Source organism: Lytechinus pictus, chromosome 3 (genome assembly GCF_037042905.1).
Source record: "Lytechinus pictus isolate F3 Inbred chromosome 3, Lp3.0, whole genome shotgun sequence".
Taxonomy (NCBI): Eukaryota; Metazoa; Echinodermata; class Echinoidea; order Temnopleuroida; family Toxopneustidae; genus Lytechinus; species Lytechinus pictus.
Window position 1 is genome coordinate 46,337,836 of NC_087247.1, and position 24,600 is coordinate 46,362,435.

Below are 24,600 nucleotides of genomic sequence, written 5' to 3' on the forward strand. Positions count from 1 at the left end.
GGTTTATCTTGCACTGCATTTACACGCTGTTACAGCTCGCGGTTCAGAACCGCGAGCCGATACAAAAGCCGATTAAGTGTAAACACGGTAATTGATAACATTTTATCACCACATACACAACACATTCTTTAGTCCACGCGCATCAAACCACGTAACTTGGTCCCCACATTCCCCTAAATTCAACTTCAGGCTTAAATCATAGCAAGCCTCCCATTTACTTATTCAATTTTGGAAATGAAACTGAATGAATGGAATGGATTCCGATGGTAGATTTGATAACATTTGAATAAGGAAAAAAAATAAAAACTCAAGTTTCACCTACACTGAAATCACAATCAATGGCTTTCACAAACAGTCAGGGAATCAATAAATGCGAATTATTTAGCTATCGTCATCCTATAATACAGTTGAAAACATAACCATTTAGCACCTGGGTGGAGAGTGGCAAATTGTGGACTGACGCCTTGCCAAAGGACGCTAGGCCATGGTGGAATTCGAACACACGACCCTCTGATTACAAGGCGAGAGCAGAACCGCTACACCACAGCGCTTCCACTCGATTGAAATGCTCTTTCGACACAACCACTAAATAACAGAAGGGAAGAGTTGGGCATGAAGTCATCACATCATCACCAGTCAGTCATAAACGTGCCATTTATTCACCCACACTGATCCCGAGTTATGGTTTACTCCAAGCTAATTGAAAAAGCTAAAACAAGGCTGATATAAATATTTACACAGGTTTTTTTTTTAATACTCGTCAAGCCAATAGCGAAAAAAAACATTTTACAGGTAGGCCATCAATCAATTCAAGATTAAGAACATTATTTCAGGTTAATCTATACAAAATGCACACAAAAGGTAAATCCCCGACATGCATAAAACACATACCCTATGGTTTGACAAATGATGTTTCCATAATTTATTATAAAGCTTTAACCCAACGTCGGAAATTTCAACCACATGTAATATAAATGGACACGGATAGAATTAACACAGGCACTATTCATTAGCTGTCCACATGAGAATTTTCAAGACAAAAAGTCAGCAAGTAGAGTTGGATAATACAATTCTATCTTTTCTTCAAAATAATAATGATTACATTTTAATAAAATATGCCCCTCTCATAAACTGAAGCCAAACAGTCATATTTCATTTAAGACCTCAAGCAAGTGTTTTGAAAATTGAATCATCCAATGAATGACACAATATCAATTCTTAGTCTGATAATGTAAAATAATCTCAAAATAGGAAGAAACAACTATGATTAATGAGAATTATATGTTAGCTAATCATTTTTGTAAAGCACTTAGAGACATCATGTATTAAAGGGATGGTCCAGGCTGGAGATATTTATATTTCAATAAATAAGAGTAAAATTCACAGAGCAAAATGCTGAAAATTTGATCAAAATCTGAAAGCAAATCTAAAGTCAAAATGCTGAAAATTTCATCAAAATCTGATAAAAAATAACGAAGTTAATGAATTTAAAGATTTGCATTATTCCAGTGTAACGGTTCTAGGCATGTCTTTATGAATATTCATTAGGTGGGCTGATGATGTCATATCTCCACTTGTTCTTTTGTATTTCAATATATGAAATTAGGTTAATTCAAAATGTTTCTACCAAGAACTAAAACAATTGGATTACTGACTAAGTGCATTGGTATTTATTGCCAAAACTTATTTCATCATAGTGGAGAAACATCATTTACTGTCATGCATGAAAAAATGACATATTTATTATTTCATGTAACGTAAGGAAAAGGGATATGGGGATGTGACATCATCAGCCCACCTAATGAATATTCACGACGATGTGCATATAACTGTTTTCACAAAATATTGATAAACTTAAAAATTCAATAACTTTGTTATCCGATTTTGATGAAATTTTCAGCATTTTGCTCTGTGAAATTTACTATTTTCATTTAGATAAATATTTTCAGCCCGGACCATCCCTTTAAGCGCTGTATAAATACATTGCATTTATTATTATTAAAGTATACATATGTTTGTAACTTACAGTCTTATAAGACTCAATAAATAAAATTGAATGATCTCAACAGATACACTAAAATATCTCAAATAAAGAGGTAAAGTGATACATCATAAGATAAAAAAGGACATTTACTTGTCCACAATCTAACTTTAAACTAACAGAACAAATCTTAGGAAAAAATGATACACACAAATCACTACCCAATTTGACCCCAAATATTAATTATTGTGAGTTGATTATAAAATACCCCCAATACTCAATGATTCTCTTAAATTAGTAAATATGTGAAAACTGCTAAACATGCTAATAAAATGCTCACTTTTCTTTTACAGAAATCTAAAGTGAAAAAGGATGTCTCTTTTTTATTCTTCTTGTTAACAAATAACAATGATTTCAATGATTACTTTTCCTGGATAATTCTTAAACACTCCTCTTATGGTAATAATCAATATGAGCTGGTGTATCAAAACTTACTCTTGTATTTTACTTTAGGTTCAATGAAATGTTATTGCCCAAGAGTAAACATTCAGCTGTAAGTAGTGAGAACGAAAGTGCCAAACAAAACAACAAAAGCTACACAAAATATGTGAGCTAATTTTTGGGAAAGCATGTTTGTAAAAGAAGAGTCTGATTTGTTGCAATCAGTGAATTCTGAGAGCCAAAATTGTTTACATATTTCCATTGATCACTTCTTTATGTATTCACAAATCAATCTATTCATTAGTCTTTCATTATTGTCAAGGGGTGAGAGATTTTGCTACATGTTAAAATGCAAAACTTGTCATTTTTAAGAGCCATCGATAAAGGGCCTGTAGAATGTTAGAGATGTGCCAGAGGAGTTGATGTTTCATATAGAAGATGGATTTGTTTAAGGGGGGGTGGCTTCCCTAAAACTTTGTCATAGAAGATGAGAATTGCTTGGTGCATTCTAATGAAAATCAATCTCATTGGCAACAAAAAATAAAGAATAAAAATAGGAGAATTCCCTTTGTAGTTCATACTGCCCGCAGTGTGAACTAGTCATATTGCTATTCCCAACAGCTTGTAAAACCAAAATCTAATTGAAAAAAATTAAAACTTACTAAATATAAAATTCTGAATGCATGAAGGTGATACTGAATTCATTATTTGAAACCATGTTTATGGAGAAATAATCCTTAATTTGGTTCATTTAGTGTGTATAATTAGAAAATGTTCAAAATTTGATGTTTTATCACAGTGCACATTGATCACTATGGTTACTGTGTAAATGAGCCCACTATTTATGTAAATTAATCAATATAAACAGTGGACACATTATTGCTGTTATCTTAGTAAAGCATCAATTTAATTTAAGGCAATGAAATAAAAATGTACATTCATTATTAGATGCTTTCTCAATACATGTGCTGAATTGAGCATAATCAAAGCAATAAGTCTGCATAAACTATCATTTCAAACCATGGATTCAAAACCACCTTTGTGAATTCAGTCAAGAGTTGAAACACTGTATTGCAGATCCATTCTTGTAAAAGAACATTTAAAAAGCACAAAAAACATAGTTTAAAACACAGCCTGATATAAACAATAACCTTGTACTTAACACCAGAAAACTATAATTTTTACTTTACCCAATACTCATAAAATATCCACATGATACCTCAACATGTAAAGAAAAAAAATACTTATGGCGGTGGGATATAAACAAAATAATGTGCCTTCTTATACATAAATAGAGTCTTCTTTACGATTTCTCTCAAATTTCTAAAGATGCACTTGTCGCATTCAAATACACATTTTGTACAATAAGAACTAATGCTAACTAATATCAGAAATATATGACTTGCAGCAACTAAACCTCACATGCTTGCTGCTCAAAATGATATCAAACTTGTAAATCAATAATCTATAATTTTTAGTGCTGCTGCATCAATTATTGATCTTCTTATTCTCACAATGATGATATGCGCAGGCAGTCAGACGATCATAAACCCTGAACATTGTACCCATTTTTACAGCATTATTAAATCACCTTCCACCACAAAATGACCGATGTCGCAAAACGAATAGCAATTTTTTTTACAAATACATAACTAAAAATAAAACAGGGAAAAAACATAACTTAATGTTGCACTTTCTGAAAGGCAATAACTCAACCTTAATTCTCAACCTTAATCTTAATTCAATATCTCAAGGTCAGGTATCATAGTCATGATATTTTGTTTTATTTGATTCAAGATGAGAAGTCCAATCTTATCAAGTAGCAATAACTAAGTCAATCTATTGGTCATTTTGTGGTCAGTGGTAATATTTCATTCATTCAATAAAGATCAGTCACTCCAATATATATATGCACATTGGAAACAAGATCAAATTTGATCCATCAAGATTCTTTAGTGGGGACAGGCCAAAATCATGTAGAAAATGATTTTGGAGAACTTGACCTTTGACCTCAAGACCCCTAAATCAAATGAAATCCTTACTATCAAGGATTGGGTTCCCTGATTCTACTGTTCAGTCAATGGTTACTGCATAATCCATGTTTAGGGTGATTATCGGAAAGTAATTCTTGTTGAATAGGGCAAGTCATTACAATGTCCCAGCAATTCAAAGACATATCTGATGAAGCTACATGTGCAAGGATGTCCTGTTGGATGTTTCAAATAAACCTGCTTGTAAAATTACACATGACTTTCACCATGAATGGAACACATACTCGGATGCTTAGTCAGCTACTGAAGCACAAGTAAAGGTCCCCAGTCATGTGTAAAGTTATTTATAACTTACAAGCAGCTATGAAACACCCACCATTCTCAATGAGATAAACCATCTTGGACCATTTAACCCTGTGCTTAACAAAATACATCAACAAAACCTTCCTATAATATCACCCATTAAAGCAAATTTCATCATAACCCATCAATATGGTGATAGAAGAATGATAAGCAATTATATTTCGTCATATCTCTCATCATAAATTATTTACAAATGTTCATGGAAAGGGTATTTGTAAGGCCTACAGGATTTTAGGCAATGAAAAAATTGAAGACAACAAAGGAACTTAACTTCACTGGAAGACAGCAGATAGGACAATATCAGCACACATATTGATTAAAACGAATGGTGGGAATCAATCTAAAAAACACCACTGACAACAACATCTTGTGGGCTCAATTGTAGGAAGATATAGATGCAATCATTACTACTTATTAAATCACACAAAAGGTATTAAGTAAGCATTGCTTTGTTTATTTCATCATAAGAAACAAAATATATACTTTCTTCAGGAAATATCGTACCTGAAAAAAAAAAAAATTATGCACAAGTGTCTTTATATATACATATCCAATGGGGAAATTATGAAATAAATCTTTGGGAAAAGCTGTTCAATTTATTACCTGAATCTTTGTGAATTAAAGAAATAATAGATGCTGGATACTGCCAAGTGAATATAATTTGTGTAATATTTCTTTGATGAATAGATCCTGAGGGGAAGGTCATCTCACGTGAGGCCACCACATTGTCTTTCATTATAGTCTCGGAACATGTGCAGGGTGAATTCATAGCATGTGATCAGTATTGCACTAGCTGGTGCTGACATTGCAACACGAGGTCCCACACCTGTGACGAGAATAATCATTGGGTCAAGGTCAGAGATAACACAGAGAATAAGGGCATATTTTTAAAAGAGCTAAATGTGTCCATTTTGTATACAGTTTGCAAACAGTAAAACTTTTCATTATATAGATTTAAAAGACAATAAATATTCTACAAACCAAAATAAAAAAAATGGAAGAATTAAAGATAAATTATGTAGTAAACAGTATTGAGTACTTTGGCATGTTTTAACTTCTTTGAACTGTATGACAATGTATGTTTGTATACATATAAGCACATTCCTAGCTGTGTTTATAAGGCCTTGTATCGCAACTTTGGAAAAACTGTTTAATTTTAATGACAAGAATATCAACCAAGTGATAAATTATCAAAAATGAAACAACCTCATCCTTATCATCCCATTGAATAGAGCATTGTAGTTGTAATGGTTTCTTTACTCTCCTGAATAGTAATAATTCATTCTTTAAATGAACAGTGAATGATTCAAACTGGGAGCAATACTATGCTTTAGGGAATATCTGAGCTTAATATCCATCCCAGCCTAATATCACGCTCATCTCCCTTAACTGCTTTTAGACTAGAACTATGGGATAACCCAACCCCATCAATCATTGTACTCAAATTTCATAAGTTTTGGTTGCATCATTCCGTTATTTCAGCTCATTCATATTATCATGAAACTTTCACAGAAATAATAGAAAATGATTTGCAATTTTGCAACAAAGACATAAATTTTCAGAATCTTACGTTGGGAAAGAGCAGATAAAGCACCCAATTTAGTAGGTTCTAGCAGTTGACTGTATAACGACCCTGCCTGTAGTAAAAATCAAGCTTTCATCCTGTGTTTAAGCTTCAGGCATTCTACAATAGCCTCAATTGCAGACAGGACGGGCAGGTGGAACGTGGCATATTGGCCGTTTCCAAGGATTGTATTAACCTCCAACCTTAGTGAATCATTTCCTAGTATCACTCTTAGGACTGATATTTAGCCTCAGAGCAAGTTTTGTCCTAGCTGTTATTCACTTTAGCCCGTATATCACTTCCCCTAGATTTTGTCAGCAGAATGATTTCATTTATATATTATACAATTGAATACAATAAGATCATTAAAAATCAAATGAAACATGGCAATGTGATCCTTGAATGTTGCAAAAATAAGGGAATTAGATAAGAAACAAAATTTGGTTCTTGTTTTCTTACCAGCAAATAATCCTCTGATACCAGACTGAGCTCGTATTTGCTGCATCATTCGCAATGTATTCTGTCTGGTTGTACTCATTGCACCTGAACAATAAAAATTAAATGTTTATTTTAAACTATGATAAATATGTATGAGAATATGAACATGCATCTTAATATAACGGTAATTTGATATCCTCTATTGTGGCACCAATTGAATTGTCTTTAGGAAATAAATTCTGCTCATTTTTTTTTTGGGGGGGGGGGGGTAATAGTGGCACTCTTTTATGCTAGTTTATGCCGGCAGGATTAATTCCTTGAATGCACTGATTGCCGGTGATAATAGCTTGAGCTAAAGCTGGGGTAACCATAACAATAGCAGTGCTTTGTAACCTCAGAAAAAAATGTTATATAAATCCAGGTATCATTATTATGAATTATTATTATTTATCATTATTTTCTTTTTACAGTAACTAAGACATAATTATTCTATTTGACACTTCAGATATGAACAATAACATTCATATTGATTTATGATGGCAGAACAAATATACTCTCAGAGAATTTTATCTCTGAGAATATATTTATATATCTCTGAGAGACAATGAGCTAATGAAGATTACAGGACAACTTTGAACTGCAATTATCTTCTGATTTATCATCATAATAATCTGTCAATTAAGGCATTTTATACCGTTTCAATATCAACTTTAATTGGTTTTTATATAATAAATTCAATTACATTTAATAACATTTGTAGTTTCACGATTCTAGTACAATTTTAATCAACATTGCTCCAAGTGGAGGAATGATCAATACGGAAAGTGCCATTACATCAAATACCTTCTTATGAGCAAGCCTCACTCAGGCATCATCATGACTTCTGATTAGGTAAGCCATTAGCCATCCCATGATATCAAATAATCAAGCTCAAGTGATATATGCTATTGGATTTCAATCCTATCCCAGAGTGTATTCATGACCAACAGCAAGGCAAGAGTATAGTTTGCCCTTACCCTTTTGCCAAGCAGACACTGCGTAAACAATATTTTACACTGTATCATAAGTGTATTTGAACTTACCACTTGTGACGTCGCCAATCGCTACCTGCTTGTTGGTCTTCACCACATCAAATGGTGTTGTGACTATAGATGCAAACTAACAAATATAAAAAGAAAATACATAACAATAATAATTCAGAAATTAGGATCCATATTAAACTCTACTCTGAAAATATTACGAAGAAAATAAAAAATGTGCAAGAAAAAAGATCAATTAATTGAATGCTATGCTCTATGTAAGGATAAAATGTGCATTTATATGTGGCTGATAAATTACTAATATTTAAGTTATAGCACTTGATTATTTAAGGGAGAGAAAGGTTGAATCTATTCTGGATATCCATTTCTTCCCTTTCCACCATTATGGTTCACACTATCATTCTATCCCACTCCTTCCATACTCAATCCAAGAAATTCAAGGTCTCTCCCTCTTGGTCTTGTTCCTTTATTCTGGGTAAATTGCACAATAACCTGGTTCAAATATTACAACATATTTTTTCAGTGATTTGACTTACCACCCCTGATGCTGTTCCAGCCCAAAATGTAATTCCAACTGTTGGTTCCGTCACATTGTACACTCTCATGACCTGGGTTTTGAGCAGTTCATAGTTGGTCCAATAGAGAACTAATGAAAACAAAATGTATTATTTGTAATGTCTCACCAAATGAGAAATACACTTTATAAATATCACATGACAGTAAGTAAAAAAACTACAAAGAAAAAAAGTTTAATTTTGTGCAATACCCTTAATCTGAATTAAGAGTAGATAACAGTGCCAGGAATTTTCCTCCAAACAAAGATTGTACTAAAAATGAGAGCAAAATTCACCCATGTTCCATCCTGCATTGCAAATGTACAGTGGTAACAATTAGATCATATCAGTTCATCCAGAATTCCATATCTGCCTGAATAACCTGAAATCAGACTTAGATATCAAAAGGTGATGTTACCAAGAGTAGGCCTTGATGAAACACCCAAGACTGTGCATAAAGGTTTTATGTTTAAATAAAAGTAAAACAGTTTTTTTTTACTATCAAAACATGTAAAACTGACAATCCCCTCTGAAATACAACAAACTCTGACCTGGGGGTCATTTCATAAAGCTGTTCGTAAGAGCAACTTTAAGAATGACTGGTGAACCTTTCTTATGCGCTTAACCAAATCGCCAATGAATATACCATTTACCACAAGAAAGGATCACCAGTCGTTCTTAAAGTCGCTCTTAACTTACGAACAGCATTATGAAACACCCACTAGGGGTGTTTCATGATTCAAAATTTATCTTAAGCCTATTGTGTTTTAGCCAAATCTTGTTTACCTGAAATCTGATCTGGATGATAGCCTACATACTGGAACAAACCAATTTTCAGCTTCAAACTGATTTAAAAGTTTGTTGGATCATCCTTTATAAATTGATATCTTTTAAAGGATCTGAAGTTCCACAGTTATGTTTGTGCGCATTATGATCTGCGCATAGTTTACACTCTGCGCGCTGACGTCACAATGTATGAACAGGTGATTAATTAGCTGCGGGTATGAGCTGATTTTTCTCATCTTCTGCACTTTAACTACAGATCCGATGCGTTATTTGATGAAGCTAAAAAATTGAATTATTCCATGGACCATTCAAAAAAATATTCTCTACAATTTCAAAATACTTTACTCTGCAGTGCTGCCAAGAATCACGAATACTACCCCGAGTTTGAATAAATGGTAGAGTGGTTTTGATTTTTTCTTCACATAGATACTAAGCATTCGGCCCATTTTTTGTGTTTTAAAAAGCACATTTGCTCTAATAAAAATGCTGATAGTTTAAAAACAAGCACATGAACCCCTAATTTTTAATGTTTGTACCTCTTAGGTATACCTTCCTCTACAACTCTGCAAATTTTGGTGAAAATGACATGGATTTTGAATAAAGTGCAGCATTTATTGTACGTTTGTAGTTTGTTACTGAAATTTTACATTTTTTAGATTGGGATTTTGTTATCTTTTACGCCATTTTGAAGAACTGACAGTGCTGTTAAACTTAAAATTGCAAACAAATAGCACTATTAATAGATTCTCCATTCTAACGATACAATTATTAACTCTCTTGCAAAATTTGATGACTTTTTCCTGTATTTTGACTGAGTAATGAAGGTTTAAACTCATTGTAGTAATCTTGGGCGGTCTAAAAATGCCAAATTCTTTTGAATGCGCAATTCTTAAGAACATCAATTTGGGTGAACTTTGAAGCTCTATAGCAAAAAACCAAGCACATGGACCTATGTTAATTTTTGCATATTTCGAATATTAAGGTTCTAAAGTATCTATGTGCAAAGTTTGGTGAAAATGACATGGATTTCACTTTAACTGTGGAACGTCCTTAAAGGATCTAAAAATTGAACTCATCTATTTTTTGATAATTTTTAAGTGCTGATGAAACGCTCATACGTAATTCTTTCTCACTTTTTCAGTGATGTGTGACATGGATGCAAGATTAATATTGCTGCATCATAAATAAGTAGATTTTCAACTGCAATTACTCACTTGCATAAGGAGCATCTCTGAGAATAGTTGATCCAACACCCCTCCAGAGAGAGAAGATACCTTCTGCTTGGAATCCAGACCTAAGACAACCAACTAGCTCAGGGTACGTCAGATACTGAGAATATAACTTGGTCCTGATCAGGTCTAGAGGGCTTGTCAACACAATCGACATGGCTGTGCACAAAATGATCAAATGAAGAAATAGACAGCCAGTAATCAAATCTGTATTCTTTATAAAATACTTAGAATTATTATCAAAATCGTGTTTTAAAAATTGTTTCCATATATGTTTATACAAAGAACTTTGAATCAGACTGACAATGCACTGAGTATTAGTAAAGATAGACTAACAATGTACATCGATCATGGTACAAATGCAAGGTCCAAATACATGAAGTCATATTTTCTTGAAGCATAAGGTCATGAAATATTTAAACATTGGGCTTGTCATATTTCAGTCACAAACTTAGTCTTTGTACGTATGCAACAATATGTAATAGGTATATTGTTTGCTAAATTTTCAAAAGATATTTTGAATTTTATGACAGCCCAACAAACTTATTACAATTGCAAGCTTTCAAAATATTGTTTAGGGGGGTGCATTATAGCAAATTTGATATACCTCTGTACTGAAAAAAAAAACTGCATCAAAATAATGAGGCCCATCTAGGTCCGTCGTGCATGACCTCTAACTTCATGCGGTCAATCAACAGTATATCACATCAGGATACAGGAAGGAAAGGAAGAAGGAAAACTATGGCTGAAAGGAAGTCATGGTTTGCTATGAGACCTACTGTGATCAACCTTAGGATATATATGCATCTTGTTTAGAAGGTTAACTCTGTGGAAGGGAACTAACTTTATCTGGGTCACAACACAGTTGTTAGTTTCTTGTTAATACCACTAGCGAATGTACACAGCTATTGGCCAAACTTCGCAAAGGAAGTTTATCACATTGTGACTTCAAGCCCCTACTGCTTGAGCAAGCTGAAAAAGTGCACATTGGTCATGCATTTTCTTTTTCTATTTTTTGTAAGGGGCTAAATATTTCTGAAGATATAAAAGTTTTTTATTGGGCAAAGAAACATTTTGCATGGAATTACCAATTTGAAAAATCAGTGTGCAAGTATACTTATATAACCTGTGAGGGTGTTTAAACCAAGTTGTAATTTAAATATATAAATATGTATATATATATTTTTTTTGGGGGGGTGGGCCATGACATTAGCAAAGGGTGACAGAGGTATTTCCACATTGTTGATTATCCCATCCTTGGCCAAATGGGTTTGTTTTAGGAAACATGGTCTATAAGAAGTCTTCTGGTGCTTTGATACATTTCTACCACATTACACAAGTGTGCCTTAGTACACGGATTAGCCTTGAACTAACAGAATAAAGGGTAATCGGCCAGAGCCTGCTTATCTGCACTTTGAAACAACAAAACTAGCAGTATTATGCAGGAACATGTAACTCTGTATTGCGGGTGTTAGATTAGACAGCAAGCTTCTTTCAGTGATCTAGGCACCACTTAGTCATTTGACAGAAAACTGGTCTGAGAATTAGCACACTATTATGCTTTTCACACTGCATTTCCTTAACCCCATACTATCCTTAACCCCGGACTATCCTTAACCCCATACTATCTTTTTTTTATTCACAATGTCTTTCTTAACCCCACACTATTTGCTTAGCCGGGGTTAACGCCTTAACCCCAGACTATCCCACAGCTCATGAATATTGATGACTTTACCATACAGAGCATGGTTAACGTGCAATTTTGACTTCTGTGATTGGCTAATGCTTAGCCCCACTTTTCCTTAACCCTGTTTCGTTTCACACTGCATCTCTTAGCACCGCAATTGTGGTGCTAGCACCACAATAAGCCGTCTAACCCTGCTTTTTTGCAGGGCCAGATAGTACTGTACTATGTACCGTGCTAGCCCACTTTGCTAAAACGTAGTGTAAAAACGAAGTGGGCTAAACTTAACCCCTGAAAATTGGTGGGGCTAAGACCCCCCCCCCCCCCCCCCCCCTTAGCCCCACCAATTTCCTGGGGTTAAGGAGAAAAAAAGTGCAGTGTGAAAAGCATATATGAAAGCTGCTAACACACAACATACCGCAGGAAGTATTCTGTCTACAATGCTCAAATGCATCAAATATCTTGATTCTGTCATGCAGAAAGCCTCCAAATCATTAGAGAAGTAAAATCAATTGCAGTGAAAATCTGGGAATTGCAAGCCTGCAACATAGTTTGTAGGAAGATAGTAGCTGTTGTCACAGTGCTCTACAAAATGCACACCAGGCAGTGAATGCCCTAAAGATCTCCAGGAAATGTTCCCAAGACTTTATTTGTTCCTCAAAATATACATAGTTTCAGTTGAGAAAAGGAATTGTCAACTTTACCCACAAAACAATTATAATCAAGTGTGACAGAACTAGTTTTACAAACTGGGTCAATGTAAATGCAAATGGGAAGAAGTTGCAAATATGTTGCTTTTAAACCCAGGGGCATTTCAAGACACATCTTGCTATAGTGATATTAATTGATGAATGTGCTCTTCACCAATTATATGTCCTGGTTTCAAGAGCTTGCAAAACTTGTCACTGACAACCACTAGCAAATCACTTTATAACATTCCCTCTGTAATTTTTACTTGTGTAGGAAAGTAGATAGTCAAGCAAAGAATTAGCACAGAGTACCAAAGTGATGATGTCATTGTCTTGTATTACAGCCCAGTGATGGTTCCAAGCAAGGAGACTTGCACCAGGCATCAATCAGTTGGTTAAAGCATGGGTCTAGTTTACTTTCTTCATTTCACTTTGTAAAGCACTGTAGACACTAGGGACTCATTGAACTATTTAGCTGTCAAATGGCTGATTGGCGGTGACATCACACTTGTAAAATCTATTCTACTTACTTCTTCCAGTTCCGCTGGCAAAGATAGTGATGAGGATGCTTTTAAGATCACTGGAGTGACGGGATTCAAATCCTAACTGACTCTTGAGACCATCATAAACTGAGAAATATACCACGTTGGCTGGTATCCGCATCAAACTAAGATAAAGAGACACAAAATAAATGATTCTTTATTCAGCTTGTATGTTTTCATTGTGAAAAAAAGTAATACAGTCCGACCTCTCTTAGCCGGACACGTTGGGACCAGCACCAATCCGGATAAGGGATTTATCCGGATCTGGGAGACCCAATATTGAATACACGCAGCTGAGATGCTGATGAGAGTATTTGACCAAATTTGTTATTTCCAGAATTTTTTTTTCCAACTCATGTCGAATTCACAAATGCTGCCTTTGGATTATTCATAGGTAGATTATTGCAGAAGGTAAATGGATTTGTTTTATTTGGAAAGTGAACCAATTTTGACCAATTTTTGAGGCAACCTGAGATTTTGTTCTCTTTCATTTAACTGAGGAAAGGAGGATGTACTTAATTATTTTTACATGAATAAAGTGACTAAGCAGTTTGTTTATTGATATGTATTGATGACATGTTATATATGTTTAGTGAAGTTAGTTTTCAATTGTTATGTTTTGGAAAAGAGTTAGTATTGTTTGGGTAGCCAATCTAAAGCCTTTGAACAAACATACACAAAACAAACAACAAAAGAAAGTAATCAATCGGATATATCTTTTAATGGAATTTTTGGTGGTCGCCCGGATGATTTCTCAATCACATCATAGATGTTTTGTGAATCGACTGGAATAAAACAGGAGTATGATATAAAATGAAAGCATAATCCATTCAAGTATGGGACTGTCGCAGATATGAATGGAAAGATAACTGAACTGTAAGCTGTCGCAGATATACAAGAAGAATGGAAGGATCAAAGAACTGTTAAGAACTTTTATAAACTGCGACTTACTGAAGTGATTTATTTCATGGACAATCATATTTGAAGCAGTGTCTAGCTATGAGAACAATCTGGATTTGGATGGACTCAGTTTAGAAGGACTCTGTTTAAACAATGAACTCATTAGAAATGCATATTATGTGTTAATTTGCAAAGCAATGTCTTTTATAAACAAAGAGGGATGTTATGGAATAGCGCCATCTGTGGCGAGATACAAGACAGTGCTAAAGATGGAATCCAGATAAATGGCTAAACCCAAATGTATATCAGTTTGAAGCCTCCGTTATTTGAAGTTATGATACTGTAGTGAAGTTGATAGTTACAGTAGGAGTAGAAGAGACAAGACAAAACAGCCTCTCCCCAACGCACGGTAGCAACACGTAATGTATTGTAGTGGGCGTACACAGACAGTATTTCACTGCTGTCAGTGCAAATCATAGGCGGTATTTTTGCAGAAATGAAATCGATTGGTGGCCAAAACTCTTGAATAATTTACCTGCTGAAATGATTGAGGTATACATCGAGCATACCTCGAAAGAAAGAGAATTACGCGATGAAACTAGGTTTTACAATTGATCATCACCGAGGGCATCGCAGCTTCACAAAATTATACTGACTGTAGGCTCAAACATGATAGATGGCGCTGTCCGTATTGAGGCCTATAAGCGCTAGCTAGTGAGATGTGTTGGTTTTTTTCCGGAAAAAAAAAGAGAACGTGATGAAGGTAGACTATATTGGAAAATATATGTAATCGAAGTGATTTGCATAGGAATTTTGAGTTTAGAATGCATGAAATCTCTATGCACGTACTAGATTGAAAAAAAAAATCTCGGCAAGTGTGCGTCCGGATAATAGAGAGATCCGGATAAGGGGAGGCCGGATAAGAGAGGTCGGACTATATGTGATAGAGAGTATGACTATGCATCACAGTAATATTCACCAGGGGAAACTGAGGAGTAAGTAATTCAAATCATGATTGGCAAAAAAATAGACAGAGAAACAGAAAATGTTTTTTAAAAAGCAAGCCTTTATCAATGTTTCATGAAATTCATTCATTCTAATCATACCTTTCTATAATACAATTTTACCTAAATAATACATCTATATTATCAATTACAAACAAAAAGGAAAGTCACTTCTTAGTAGCATGTTTCTCCATTTATGAATTTCTCACCAACTGAAATTCGCTAGTATCCTTCTTTAAATAATACATGCTTTTACACCTGTCCAATCACGAAAAAATACCTGGCATTTTATGCTTTAATAGGAATTGTAGCCTGATCAGCCAGTGTGGTATTAAATGACTTATGATATCCAATTATCCATGAAAGAAAATACCCAGGAAATTAGCATACATGTATTCTTCAACTTACAAAAACTTCTGAAGGGAATTAAGTTAGAGATATTTGCTGAGTGAAAGCAAATTGTGAGAACTTTTAGGCTGAAACAAAATGAATGAACAGTCATCTCTATAGGCATGATAGGGATACAGAAAATCTTGTTACACATTCTATACAAGAACCCTGTCCATAACAAGCAAGTGTGAATGTGAAAACATTGTATTTTCAAGCTTCAACATATTTCCTGATTAAGGAAGGTGCGGATGCATCTCATATTTGGTTCTATACATGTATATATCTAGGGTTTATTCTCATGAGAACATGTAAGGACAATACAAGGTCTTGCCTCAGGTTCACTCGCTCCTGAAATCCATGCTACAAGATGTGGGCGGAAATTCTCATTATTACATCTGCCACCATGAGTCATAGTGCTTTCAAGGATTTATAATGGCTGCTATAGTACAGCATATTGGGATTCTCGTACTCAAGACAAGTCTTCATTTTTAGGTATCTAATATTTTGCTCAGTTGTTCAGACTTTTCATTCACACTAAAGCTTGTAATAACTATGACTTACAGCAGAAATTACTTTGTGACACAGCTGTAGCCTAAAACTTGTTCAAAATGACAAACTGAATGTAACAACCCACACCCCCCCCAAAAAAAAAAAAAATTGGATTCTGAAACATGCATTGTCGGAATAATATGCCCTAGCCTGCACTACAAGTGTATGTCTAAATCATACATTAAAATATAATAGTCACATCATAGTGGGGAAATTGGAAATGCAAAATTACACATATATTTACAGAGCAGTGGTACTTACAGAGTTGGAACAAGACCGCTCCATAGTCTTGTGAAACCTTCATTCCTTATGATCGATCTGAATCCATCCTGAGATTAAGAGATGAGAAAAGGAAACAATATTAATTAATGAGTCCACTCTTCAAACAGTGGACTCATGAATAAATAATATAGATAACCATGGCAACAGGTGTCAAATTGGCACACTGTGACAAAAGCGCACATCAGCATTGGACATTTTTAATATACACAGTAAAACAGCATAATTTATACAGAAAATCTGAATCAACCATGGGTTCAGCCGATGGTTTTAAAAATCACCTTTGTGAATCAGTGAATCTTCATTGAATCAGGAGTAAATGAACTCAAGATCCATTATAAAAGATGAAGAAAAGCCTAAGCAATAGCACATGCACTATTACAAATACAAATAATCTTGAACTTGGTTTTATCACGATATTTGGCCAGATCAGAAATAGTGGGATAATTTGAGCTAATGGCGATGGGGCGTATAACGACTGACTTGAGTGCATACTTACAACAGTTCCAGTGAGTCTGGCAGGCTTTGGCTGGTATCCTTTCTCCCCTAATGAAGATGATGTGGCAAGGTCTCTATAGATTCCTGAGATGGGTTTGGGGGACATTCTCCCTACCTGGTTTGAATGGTTTCCGGTTGAATTGGAATTTGAATCTGAAAAGAGATTATTCAATATATTTCTTAGTTCCTTTCCTCATTTTCTTTTCTTGTTGAGCTTCTAATTTCATACTGTATTATTATTATTAGTAGTAGTAGTATTGTTATTATTGTTTTTATTTTGTTCATATCATATACACCAACAATAATGCATAGGGTTACAACATGTTTGGCTTAATCTGACACAAACACAAACACAAATTTAATTTTTTTAACTAACCTTCCTGCCTCCGCCCCCCCCCCTCCCCCCAAAAAAGGTGATGCAAAGAGATATAACTTCTATACATGTGCAGTCTATATATAGCTGCAATGGATTGCAGATATCTATCTTTGGATGATGGCATGCAGGATGGATTTCTCATACTGCTTTTCCTTGGCTTTCACTTGACCTTCAATTGACATTATGGTTCATCCTATAGTATAAGGTTCCAAACACTCTATGGATGGAATTTCAGCAGTATGATCTAGGCCTACTACTTACTATGTACCGTATCACAATAAAAAGTCAGCTCACAACCAAAACAAGACTGTAGCCTGCATCTGTGCATACATTACTACTACCTTGAGTAGTACTAGTACTAGAGAAGTACTGTATCTTCACTATGAATTACTACTCAATGTTTTTAAATCTGTGTAGTAGTCTCTAATTGTGTCATTGTTTGATTTAATTATACCCAATTCAGTCGTAGGGCTGGCATGTGCAACTATCTTTTTTAAATCGCAGTAAATACATAAATGATTTTTTTTTTTCAAGAGACATAATCATTTCAAGCAACATTTTATATTAATACTAGAAAGTTCTATACAAATTTCTGACAAGGAAATGTTTTAATCACCCTATATGATAGATGGATTCATTCATACATAGTACATTTAAATATTAACCTGCAAAAATTGAGCTACAGGGATCCTGCAGGGATATTAAACAAATGTGAGTATAAATAACCATTCCTCCTGGGTCCATGGTAAACCCAACCACCGGGGCACATTTTCTTTCCCATCATGCATGTCTGGTTATGACAAAATGACATCAAAATAAATCCAGTCCATTTTTAAGTCAAAATACAAAAGAAGATAGGATACTCACTTTTAGTTGGTAATTTGTGCTGAGCTTGAAGTCTAACTTTAACAACATCAAGAGGGTTCACTGGAGATATAAACAGAAAGAAAAAACATATAAAAGGGAATACAGCAGAAAGAGATATAGGGAGGGAAGGGGTTAGATTGAAAACATTGTCAAGACAAATGAGAATAATAACACAAATACATGTATAATATAGCTCGCGTTATGTAAGAAATACAAAGAAGATATTCTTCAAAATACATACGAATGAACTAAAGAGGAAACTACAGCTAGCGATTCACAATTCTAAAGAGAGTAAGAGATAGGGGAAGGGATACACTGTATGATGTGTTCAATAATTAACCATTTTAGGCCCATCTGGATAGGTAATTGTTAATATGGGATCTGTATCCATATACTGTAGGTTGCATCAGTGTACCTGTTTAATCGTATATGGCCATACATGTTTACTGTTGTAAAAGACATGCTTCATACGTGATTATAAAACTTGTTTTTTTTTTTACTGCAAGGACTTGATGAAGCATTTATTTTGTATCATTCAACTCAAGAAGAACAATAATAAATACACCTTCAAGGGAACTGAACTTTGAGTACACAGTTTGATTATGAGATCCTAAACATTTGCTTTTGTTAACATAAAGATGATTATCTTTGAATGAGGTCACTGATCATTAGAAATGTAAATTGCAGTGCAAATATTTCAGTCAGCCCCCAAATTCATTCACTGAAATACATAGAAGGGCAACAAGTCCAGGCAGTCATGCAACAAAGAACAACCATCCCCCCCAAAAAAAAAAAAAAATACATAGAAATAAATGCTATTAATTAATTGAGATAAATCTACTTTGGCACGTAGCAAATGCTACATAATTGCAGAGCCTAACTTGGGTACAATGTATCCGGAACTGGACGACGACCATCGGGAAATAGAAGTAGTATTACATGTACTTCAAACAGAGTAAGCCAGAAATAATAACAAGCTCCTTTACCCATAGATAATATTATACAGGCAAATAAAAATGTGTGTGATGATCTTTCAATCACAGGAAAACAATTAGAAAATTGGAACATAAAAGATTAAAGCAGCCATGGGCAGTGCAAAAATATTTTGAAGGGGGCGGAGAGGGGGAGGTTCTCTTCACTCACTATTTTTTTTGTTCACTACTTGAAAAACCAATAGGGCAGTTGTACCCCTGTGCCCCTCTGCATGATTTGAGTATACCATATTTTAATTATCCAATTCTCATGGAAATATAATTTCAAAGCTTGTTGCATGATCAGGAATTTTAAAGCTCACACTCCAGTGCATATAATGTAGGGACGTGTTACTCCACACTGAAACTAAATGTGCACTTAAATTTAAAAACAAATACAGCAGGAGTTACTGCAGCACATTGAGAGCCAACTTGCTCAGTAAACATGACATTTGTATATCGATCAGAATACAATGCCTGTATGGCGATCATTTTAGAGATATAAAGCAACCATGCAGTACTTAAAGAGACATATGACATCGACATGTGACATGTAATGAAGGCTGATCTGAATTCCTAATTCTATAAAATTATAACAATGTCATAAGCCGAAATATCACTTCTGAGTTCTGAAATCAGGAACTTAACAAATTTACAATCATGATATGTTTAGTATACAAAACTGCAATGGAGGAACACTATTTTGTGGAAAATAAAGAATTGCTCTATTTGTAACCAGCATGAATAACAATAATATCCAAACCATAATAAAAAAATTGAACATACAAAGGTCTGAGAAAAGCTCTAATATAGCCGAAACTGAGCAAGTTAAATATCAAAAGAGGGATATCTCTACAACCTAGTTATAAATGCAACTCCAAGAATGTATACCACAAATCACGTGGAAAGGAGCGTGCAAATAATATGATTGGATCCAGAGTTCCAGACAGAGCATCAAATCAATGGTCAGTCCATTGTTTGGGTCATCCTACGAATGTGCATTCATATTGTACAAGGTCACTTGACCAATAATTGGCCAGACTGGAAACTTGTTGACTGCACAGTGGACAATAATGTTCCATTCCTCTCATCTACAGATCCTGTCCTGACAAAAAGGGATGAAGACAGGGTAAAAAGGGACCCTGGTAATATTCCTCACTAAGGCAATAAAACAAAGGTTGGAGCCTCCATTCACCACTGAAATACTTGAAGCTACGGGCCTGGGAATTGCAGTTTCTTTTGCAGCCATGATTCTTCCAAAAATAATTACTGTATATATGCATTCTTACCAAATCATTTGGCAACTACGTTTACATAAAATTTTAGATGATCATTGGTATGATTCTTTGAATGAACGTGAGATGGTTGGTGCTTGCTTTTTGGACATATCTAAATGTATTTACTGTATTGATAATAATATCCTTTTGAAAAAAAATGGAAAGATATGGTGTTAAAAATAATGAGTTGATATGGTTTACTGATTACTTATCAGGTAGAAAACAAACTGTCTATTATCATGAAAAACTGTCTAAATTTAATAATCTTTCTGTAGGAATTCCCCAGGGTAGTGCCTGGGTCCCATACCTTTTCTTGTTCTTACTAATGACTTGTGAATGTTTATTATCATGCATGTTCATGCAATATATATGCAGATGATGCAGCTTTTTATATTTCTGATAAAAGTAACGAAGTCATTACATCTAAATTACAGACGGATCTTTAGTAAATGGTACAAGAGAAATAATGAAAAGTCAATGTCGACAAAACATATACTATGCTATTAAAACGAAACCCACATACTTCACAGAAATTAAACATAAAACATATTTGGTATCTTGGAATCAAAATTGATGAAAATCTTATGTGGAATTTGCATGTGAAGAACCTAAGTAGATCTTTAGCTTTTAAGTTATTTTCTTTAAAGAAAGGTCAGTAACTTCACTAATTTATGAATATTCTCAATAAGATTTATAATTGTACAATTCAACCCATACTGGATTACTCTTGTTCGGTATTTTGTCGGTAATATAAATATTTTTTTTAGATTATCATTACAAAAGAGAGCAGCAAGAATAGTAGAAAAGAATTTTGATTATACTCACAATGGTATTGAGTACTGACATTATTCAGCGATTGAAATGGCAAGTCTTAGAAAAAAACGTATTTCCTTGCATGTATTATGTATACCTGTATCCATGGTTATGCTCTGGTACGTTTATGTACCGTAATTCAATTGATATGGTTTTTACAAGATTTATCAATTCACTTAATGTTGTTATACCCAAACCGGACATTGAATTTTTAAAGAATAGTTTAAGATATGCAGGAGGAAACATATGGAATAGTTCAGATTCAAAACTCCAAAATGCAAACTCAATTGATAGTTTTAAAAGGAAAGACAAGAAAACTCACCCCTCTTAATACTTTCTCCGCTCTCCATTTTATACATTTCTATGCAAGTTTGTATTTTAAATTTTCAATTTGGTATAAAATTTATCACTCAGCGTGCATGTATTTTTTGTTTAATATTTTATATTTGTTCATACCTATGTCACTCAGTCTTTTTTTTCTATAAAAGATCTATATCTGAATTTAAATTGTTTTATGCATTTTGCTCTATGTTGTTTGATACTTTGTATGTCAACAGGACCATGCTGAAAAAGTGTACACTGTATGTTATCTGAACATGTTCATCCTGTACAAAGATTTTTTGATAAATAAATTTTGACCTTGGTCATGTGACCTGAAACTTATAAAGGAAGTTCAGGGAAACTTAATTGCTCTTATGTCCAAGTCTCATGAACAAGATCCATCAACTTTTAAAGTTATGACAATAGCACAAATACCCCTAACATGGTCAAAGTTTGTTGATCCTAAGTGACCTTTGTCCTTGGTCATGTGACCTGAAACTCAGGTGCAGGATCTTCAGTGATACACTATCACCCTTAAATGTCTAAGTTTCATGAACTACTGTACATGTAGGTCCATATACATGTACTTTCTAAGTTATGACAACATTTTAAAAACTTAACCTTGGTTAAGATTTCGATACCAGTATTGATTCCCCCCCGACATGGTCCAAGTTCATTGAGCCTAAATGACCTTTGACCTTGGTCATGTGACCTGAAACTCATGTAAGATGTCAGTAATACTTGATTACCCTCATGTCCCAGTTTCATGAACCAGGTCCATATACTTTCTAACTATTCTAAGTTATGATGACATTTCAAAAACTTAACCTTGGTTAAGATTTCAATGTTGACGACGCCGCCGCCGCCGTCGGAAAAGCGGCGCCTATAGTTTCACTCTGCTATGTAGGCGAGACAAAAACATAAATTGTCATGCATTTGCCATTTAGTTAAAAGGTAAAGTTTGTCCTGAAATGAACGGGTTGATCATTCAGAGTGGAATACAACTTATGAAATCAAATTGCCTGCAAAGTTTGTATTAGGGTCTACACAAGTGTTGGCAGCTACATATTTAATTTAGATCTCGATCTTTGTAATGATTGAGGAGAATTTGTATACTCACTTGTGACAGACATGAAGACTGTCCCAACTCCTGATGCAATTGATCTTTGCAATGGTGTGACATCATCGTGATGAAAAGGGTGATGATGCTCATATCTGTGATGGAGACTCTTGTCAGTATCACTGATCTTTCCTATTTCCCCGCCATGTTTGGTGTCAGATTTCCTTCTCACATTTTGCGGCTCTGTAATTGTCTCTTTGCCACTGCCATGCAAGTGTCCAAGATGTGGTGGATGATGATGACGATGGGTTGCTTTGCCTTTGTGACCACTTGGAACACCTCTATCTGTCTCAGTCCTCGATCGCGGTCGGGCTGACGAAGGCAAGGGATGCCAATGTAAGTGGGGCACGCTGGCCGCTGCAAAGCTCCTTGAAGTCGCCAAGCGTGATGAACTTGTTATGTCCATGATTTATATTCCTCTCTTTCTCAGCTCAAGTCAAAGAGACTTGTCCTCCTTACTAACAGTAACAGTACTAACAGGACGGACACCAAGAATTTTCAAAATCATCTGCAGTCCAGTCTAGTCGACTTACATCAACGACAATGCTCATGGGATTTAAATGGTAACAACTTCACGGGATTGTCTTCAGTTGAGTTAAACTTAAGTCAATTTAAACCCATTGCAATTGCTGGCTGGTTGAAAAGGAAGTCCGTATGCCTACTCTATATCGCGTAAGACCTCTCCTCCAGCTCAGGCAGCTCGATCTCGAAAAGCTTGATCAGATTCATATATTTTGGTCAATCACTCGTCCCATCTGCTCATCGCTGACAATCAGAGTATAATCAGGTTAAGAATGATGCTTTTGCTCAGTCATGTATATATGGTAGTGCCGTTTTGCCTTGGGCAAAACGGCTGTGGCCTCTTCCCTCATTTATTCCATCTCGTTCTGTATCAAGTATGGTCCTTCCACTATTGTACGTGCACGGCTCCTCGCTAAACAAAGATCACACGAGGGATTGTTTACATCCTGAATGGGATATTTGCTCTACTACGCATGCCCAGTGTATGACGCACTCGAGCGCGAGCTTGTCCCGATCCCTGGGAATCTAGGTCCGCCCAAGTCACCGAGATCTAGGAGCGAGCTGAAGTTCGTCTTTATTCATCCACATTGGAAATTTGTTTTGTTCACAACTTCAAGTCAATAAACATCAAAATACCGTATTAAACATATTATAAAGCCATTATTACATTTATAAACTAATATACAGTGAAAGTGAATACACGTTTACATAAAGGCTACAACCAAATAATGTATAAAGCATCCATTTGACAAAAGATGACATACATGTTATTTCTATACTACTGCTCTTTTACTTGAAAAAAAAAAGAGTTCTAGTGTAGAAATAACTAGTAATCAATAATTCGTTACAATTTAAATTTTAATGGGGAGGATAATTGGTAGGGGTTATTCTTTTATCATTGTCGTTATTTTGTCTTTTTTGTGTAACCAACTGGTGTTTATGTGATTTGCAATCACTTAATCATTTGTAAATTTTGTAATTTACTTTAATTTGTTATAATAAAAACATAATTAAAAAATTCACCCCCCCAAAAAAAAGATACATGTGTGTTCATAAAAAAAATGAAAATTTCATTCCAATGATAAGTACATGTAGTATTAACATATTAATTCAAAAAAGTTACTGTATAGAAATAACTAGTAATCAAAATTTCAATACGAAAAAAGAAAAAAATGCAGATTTTCATTCCAATAATAAATGAATGAAGTATTAACGTATTAATCCCTATAAGTTAATGCATTGCCCCAAAAAAGGTTTAAATTAGATGTGTGCAATCAATATTTCATTACAATTTAAAATTTCGGGACGGGTATTGAGGTCTAAACCTTGGTCTAAACATCATGGTCTAAAGGCCACCTCACACCTTACGACTGGTCCATGCACGATCCGATTTTGGAACAAATCGCGTTTT

At 34.6% G+C, this 24,600-nt stretch overlaps 1 protein-coding gene across 3 annotated transcripts; it reads right to left on the minus strand.

Moving 5' to 3' along the window:
- Positions 1-726: 726 nt before the first annotated feature.
- On the minus strand, positions 727-23,657 carry LOC129257138 (probable mitochondrial glutathione transporter SLC25A40). 3 transcript variants are annotated; one of them, XR_010293095.1, is made up of 11 exons: positions 22,668-23,657; positions 18,166-18,225; positions 16,924-17,075; positions 16,407-16,474; positions 13,291-13,427; positions 10,373-10,546; positions 8,355-8,464; positions 7,861-7,936; positions 6,800-6,883; positions 2,068-5,602; positions 727-1,343 (listed from the first exon to the last, which is right to left on the minus strand). XR_010293095.1 is itself a non-coding variant. In XM_054895396.2 (10 exons), the coding sequence occupies exons 1-10, from the start codon at positions 23,071-23,073 to the stop codon at positions 5,484-5,486; spliced, it is 1,386 nt and encodes a 461-aa protein (XP_054751371.2). In that variant the 5' UTR covers positions 23,074-23,657; the 3' UTR covers positions 727-5,483. The 3 variants fall into 3 exon arrangements, 1 of the variants encoding a protein (XP_054751371.2); XR_010293094.1 differs by having other exon boundaries at positions 727-1,459; positions 1,923-5,602; XM_054895396.2 differs by having other exon boundaries at positions 727-5,602.
- Between the last annotated feature and the right edge of the window lie 943 nt (positions 23,658-24,600).

Coding starts and splice junctions, on each gene's coding strand:
- LOC129257138 (XM_054895396.2), bottom strand. CDS start 23,073: ATGGACATAACAAGTTCATCACGCTTGGCGACTTCAAGGAGCTTTGCA. Junction 10,547..13,290: donor TGCCAGCGGAACTGGAAGAA/GTAAGTAGAATA, acceptor TTTTGTGCACAG/CCATGTCGATTGTGTTGACA. Junction 6,884..7,860: donor GATTGGCGACGTCACAAGTG/GTAAGTTCAAAT, acceptor TTTATTGTTCAG/GTGCAATGAGTACAACCAGA.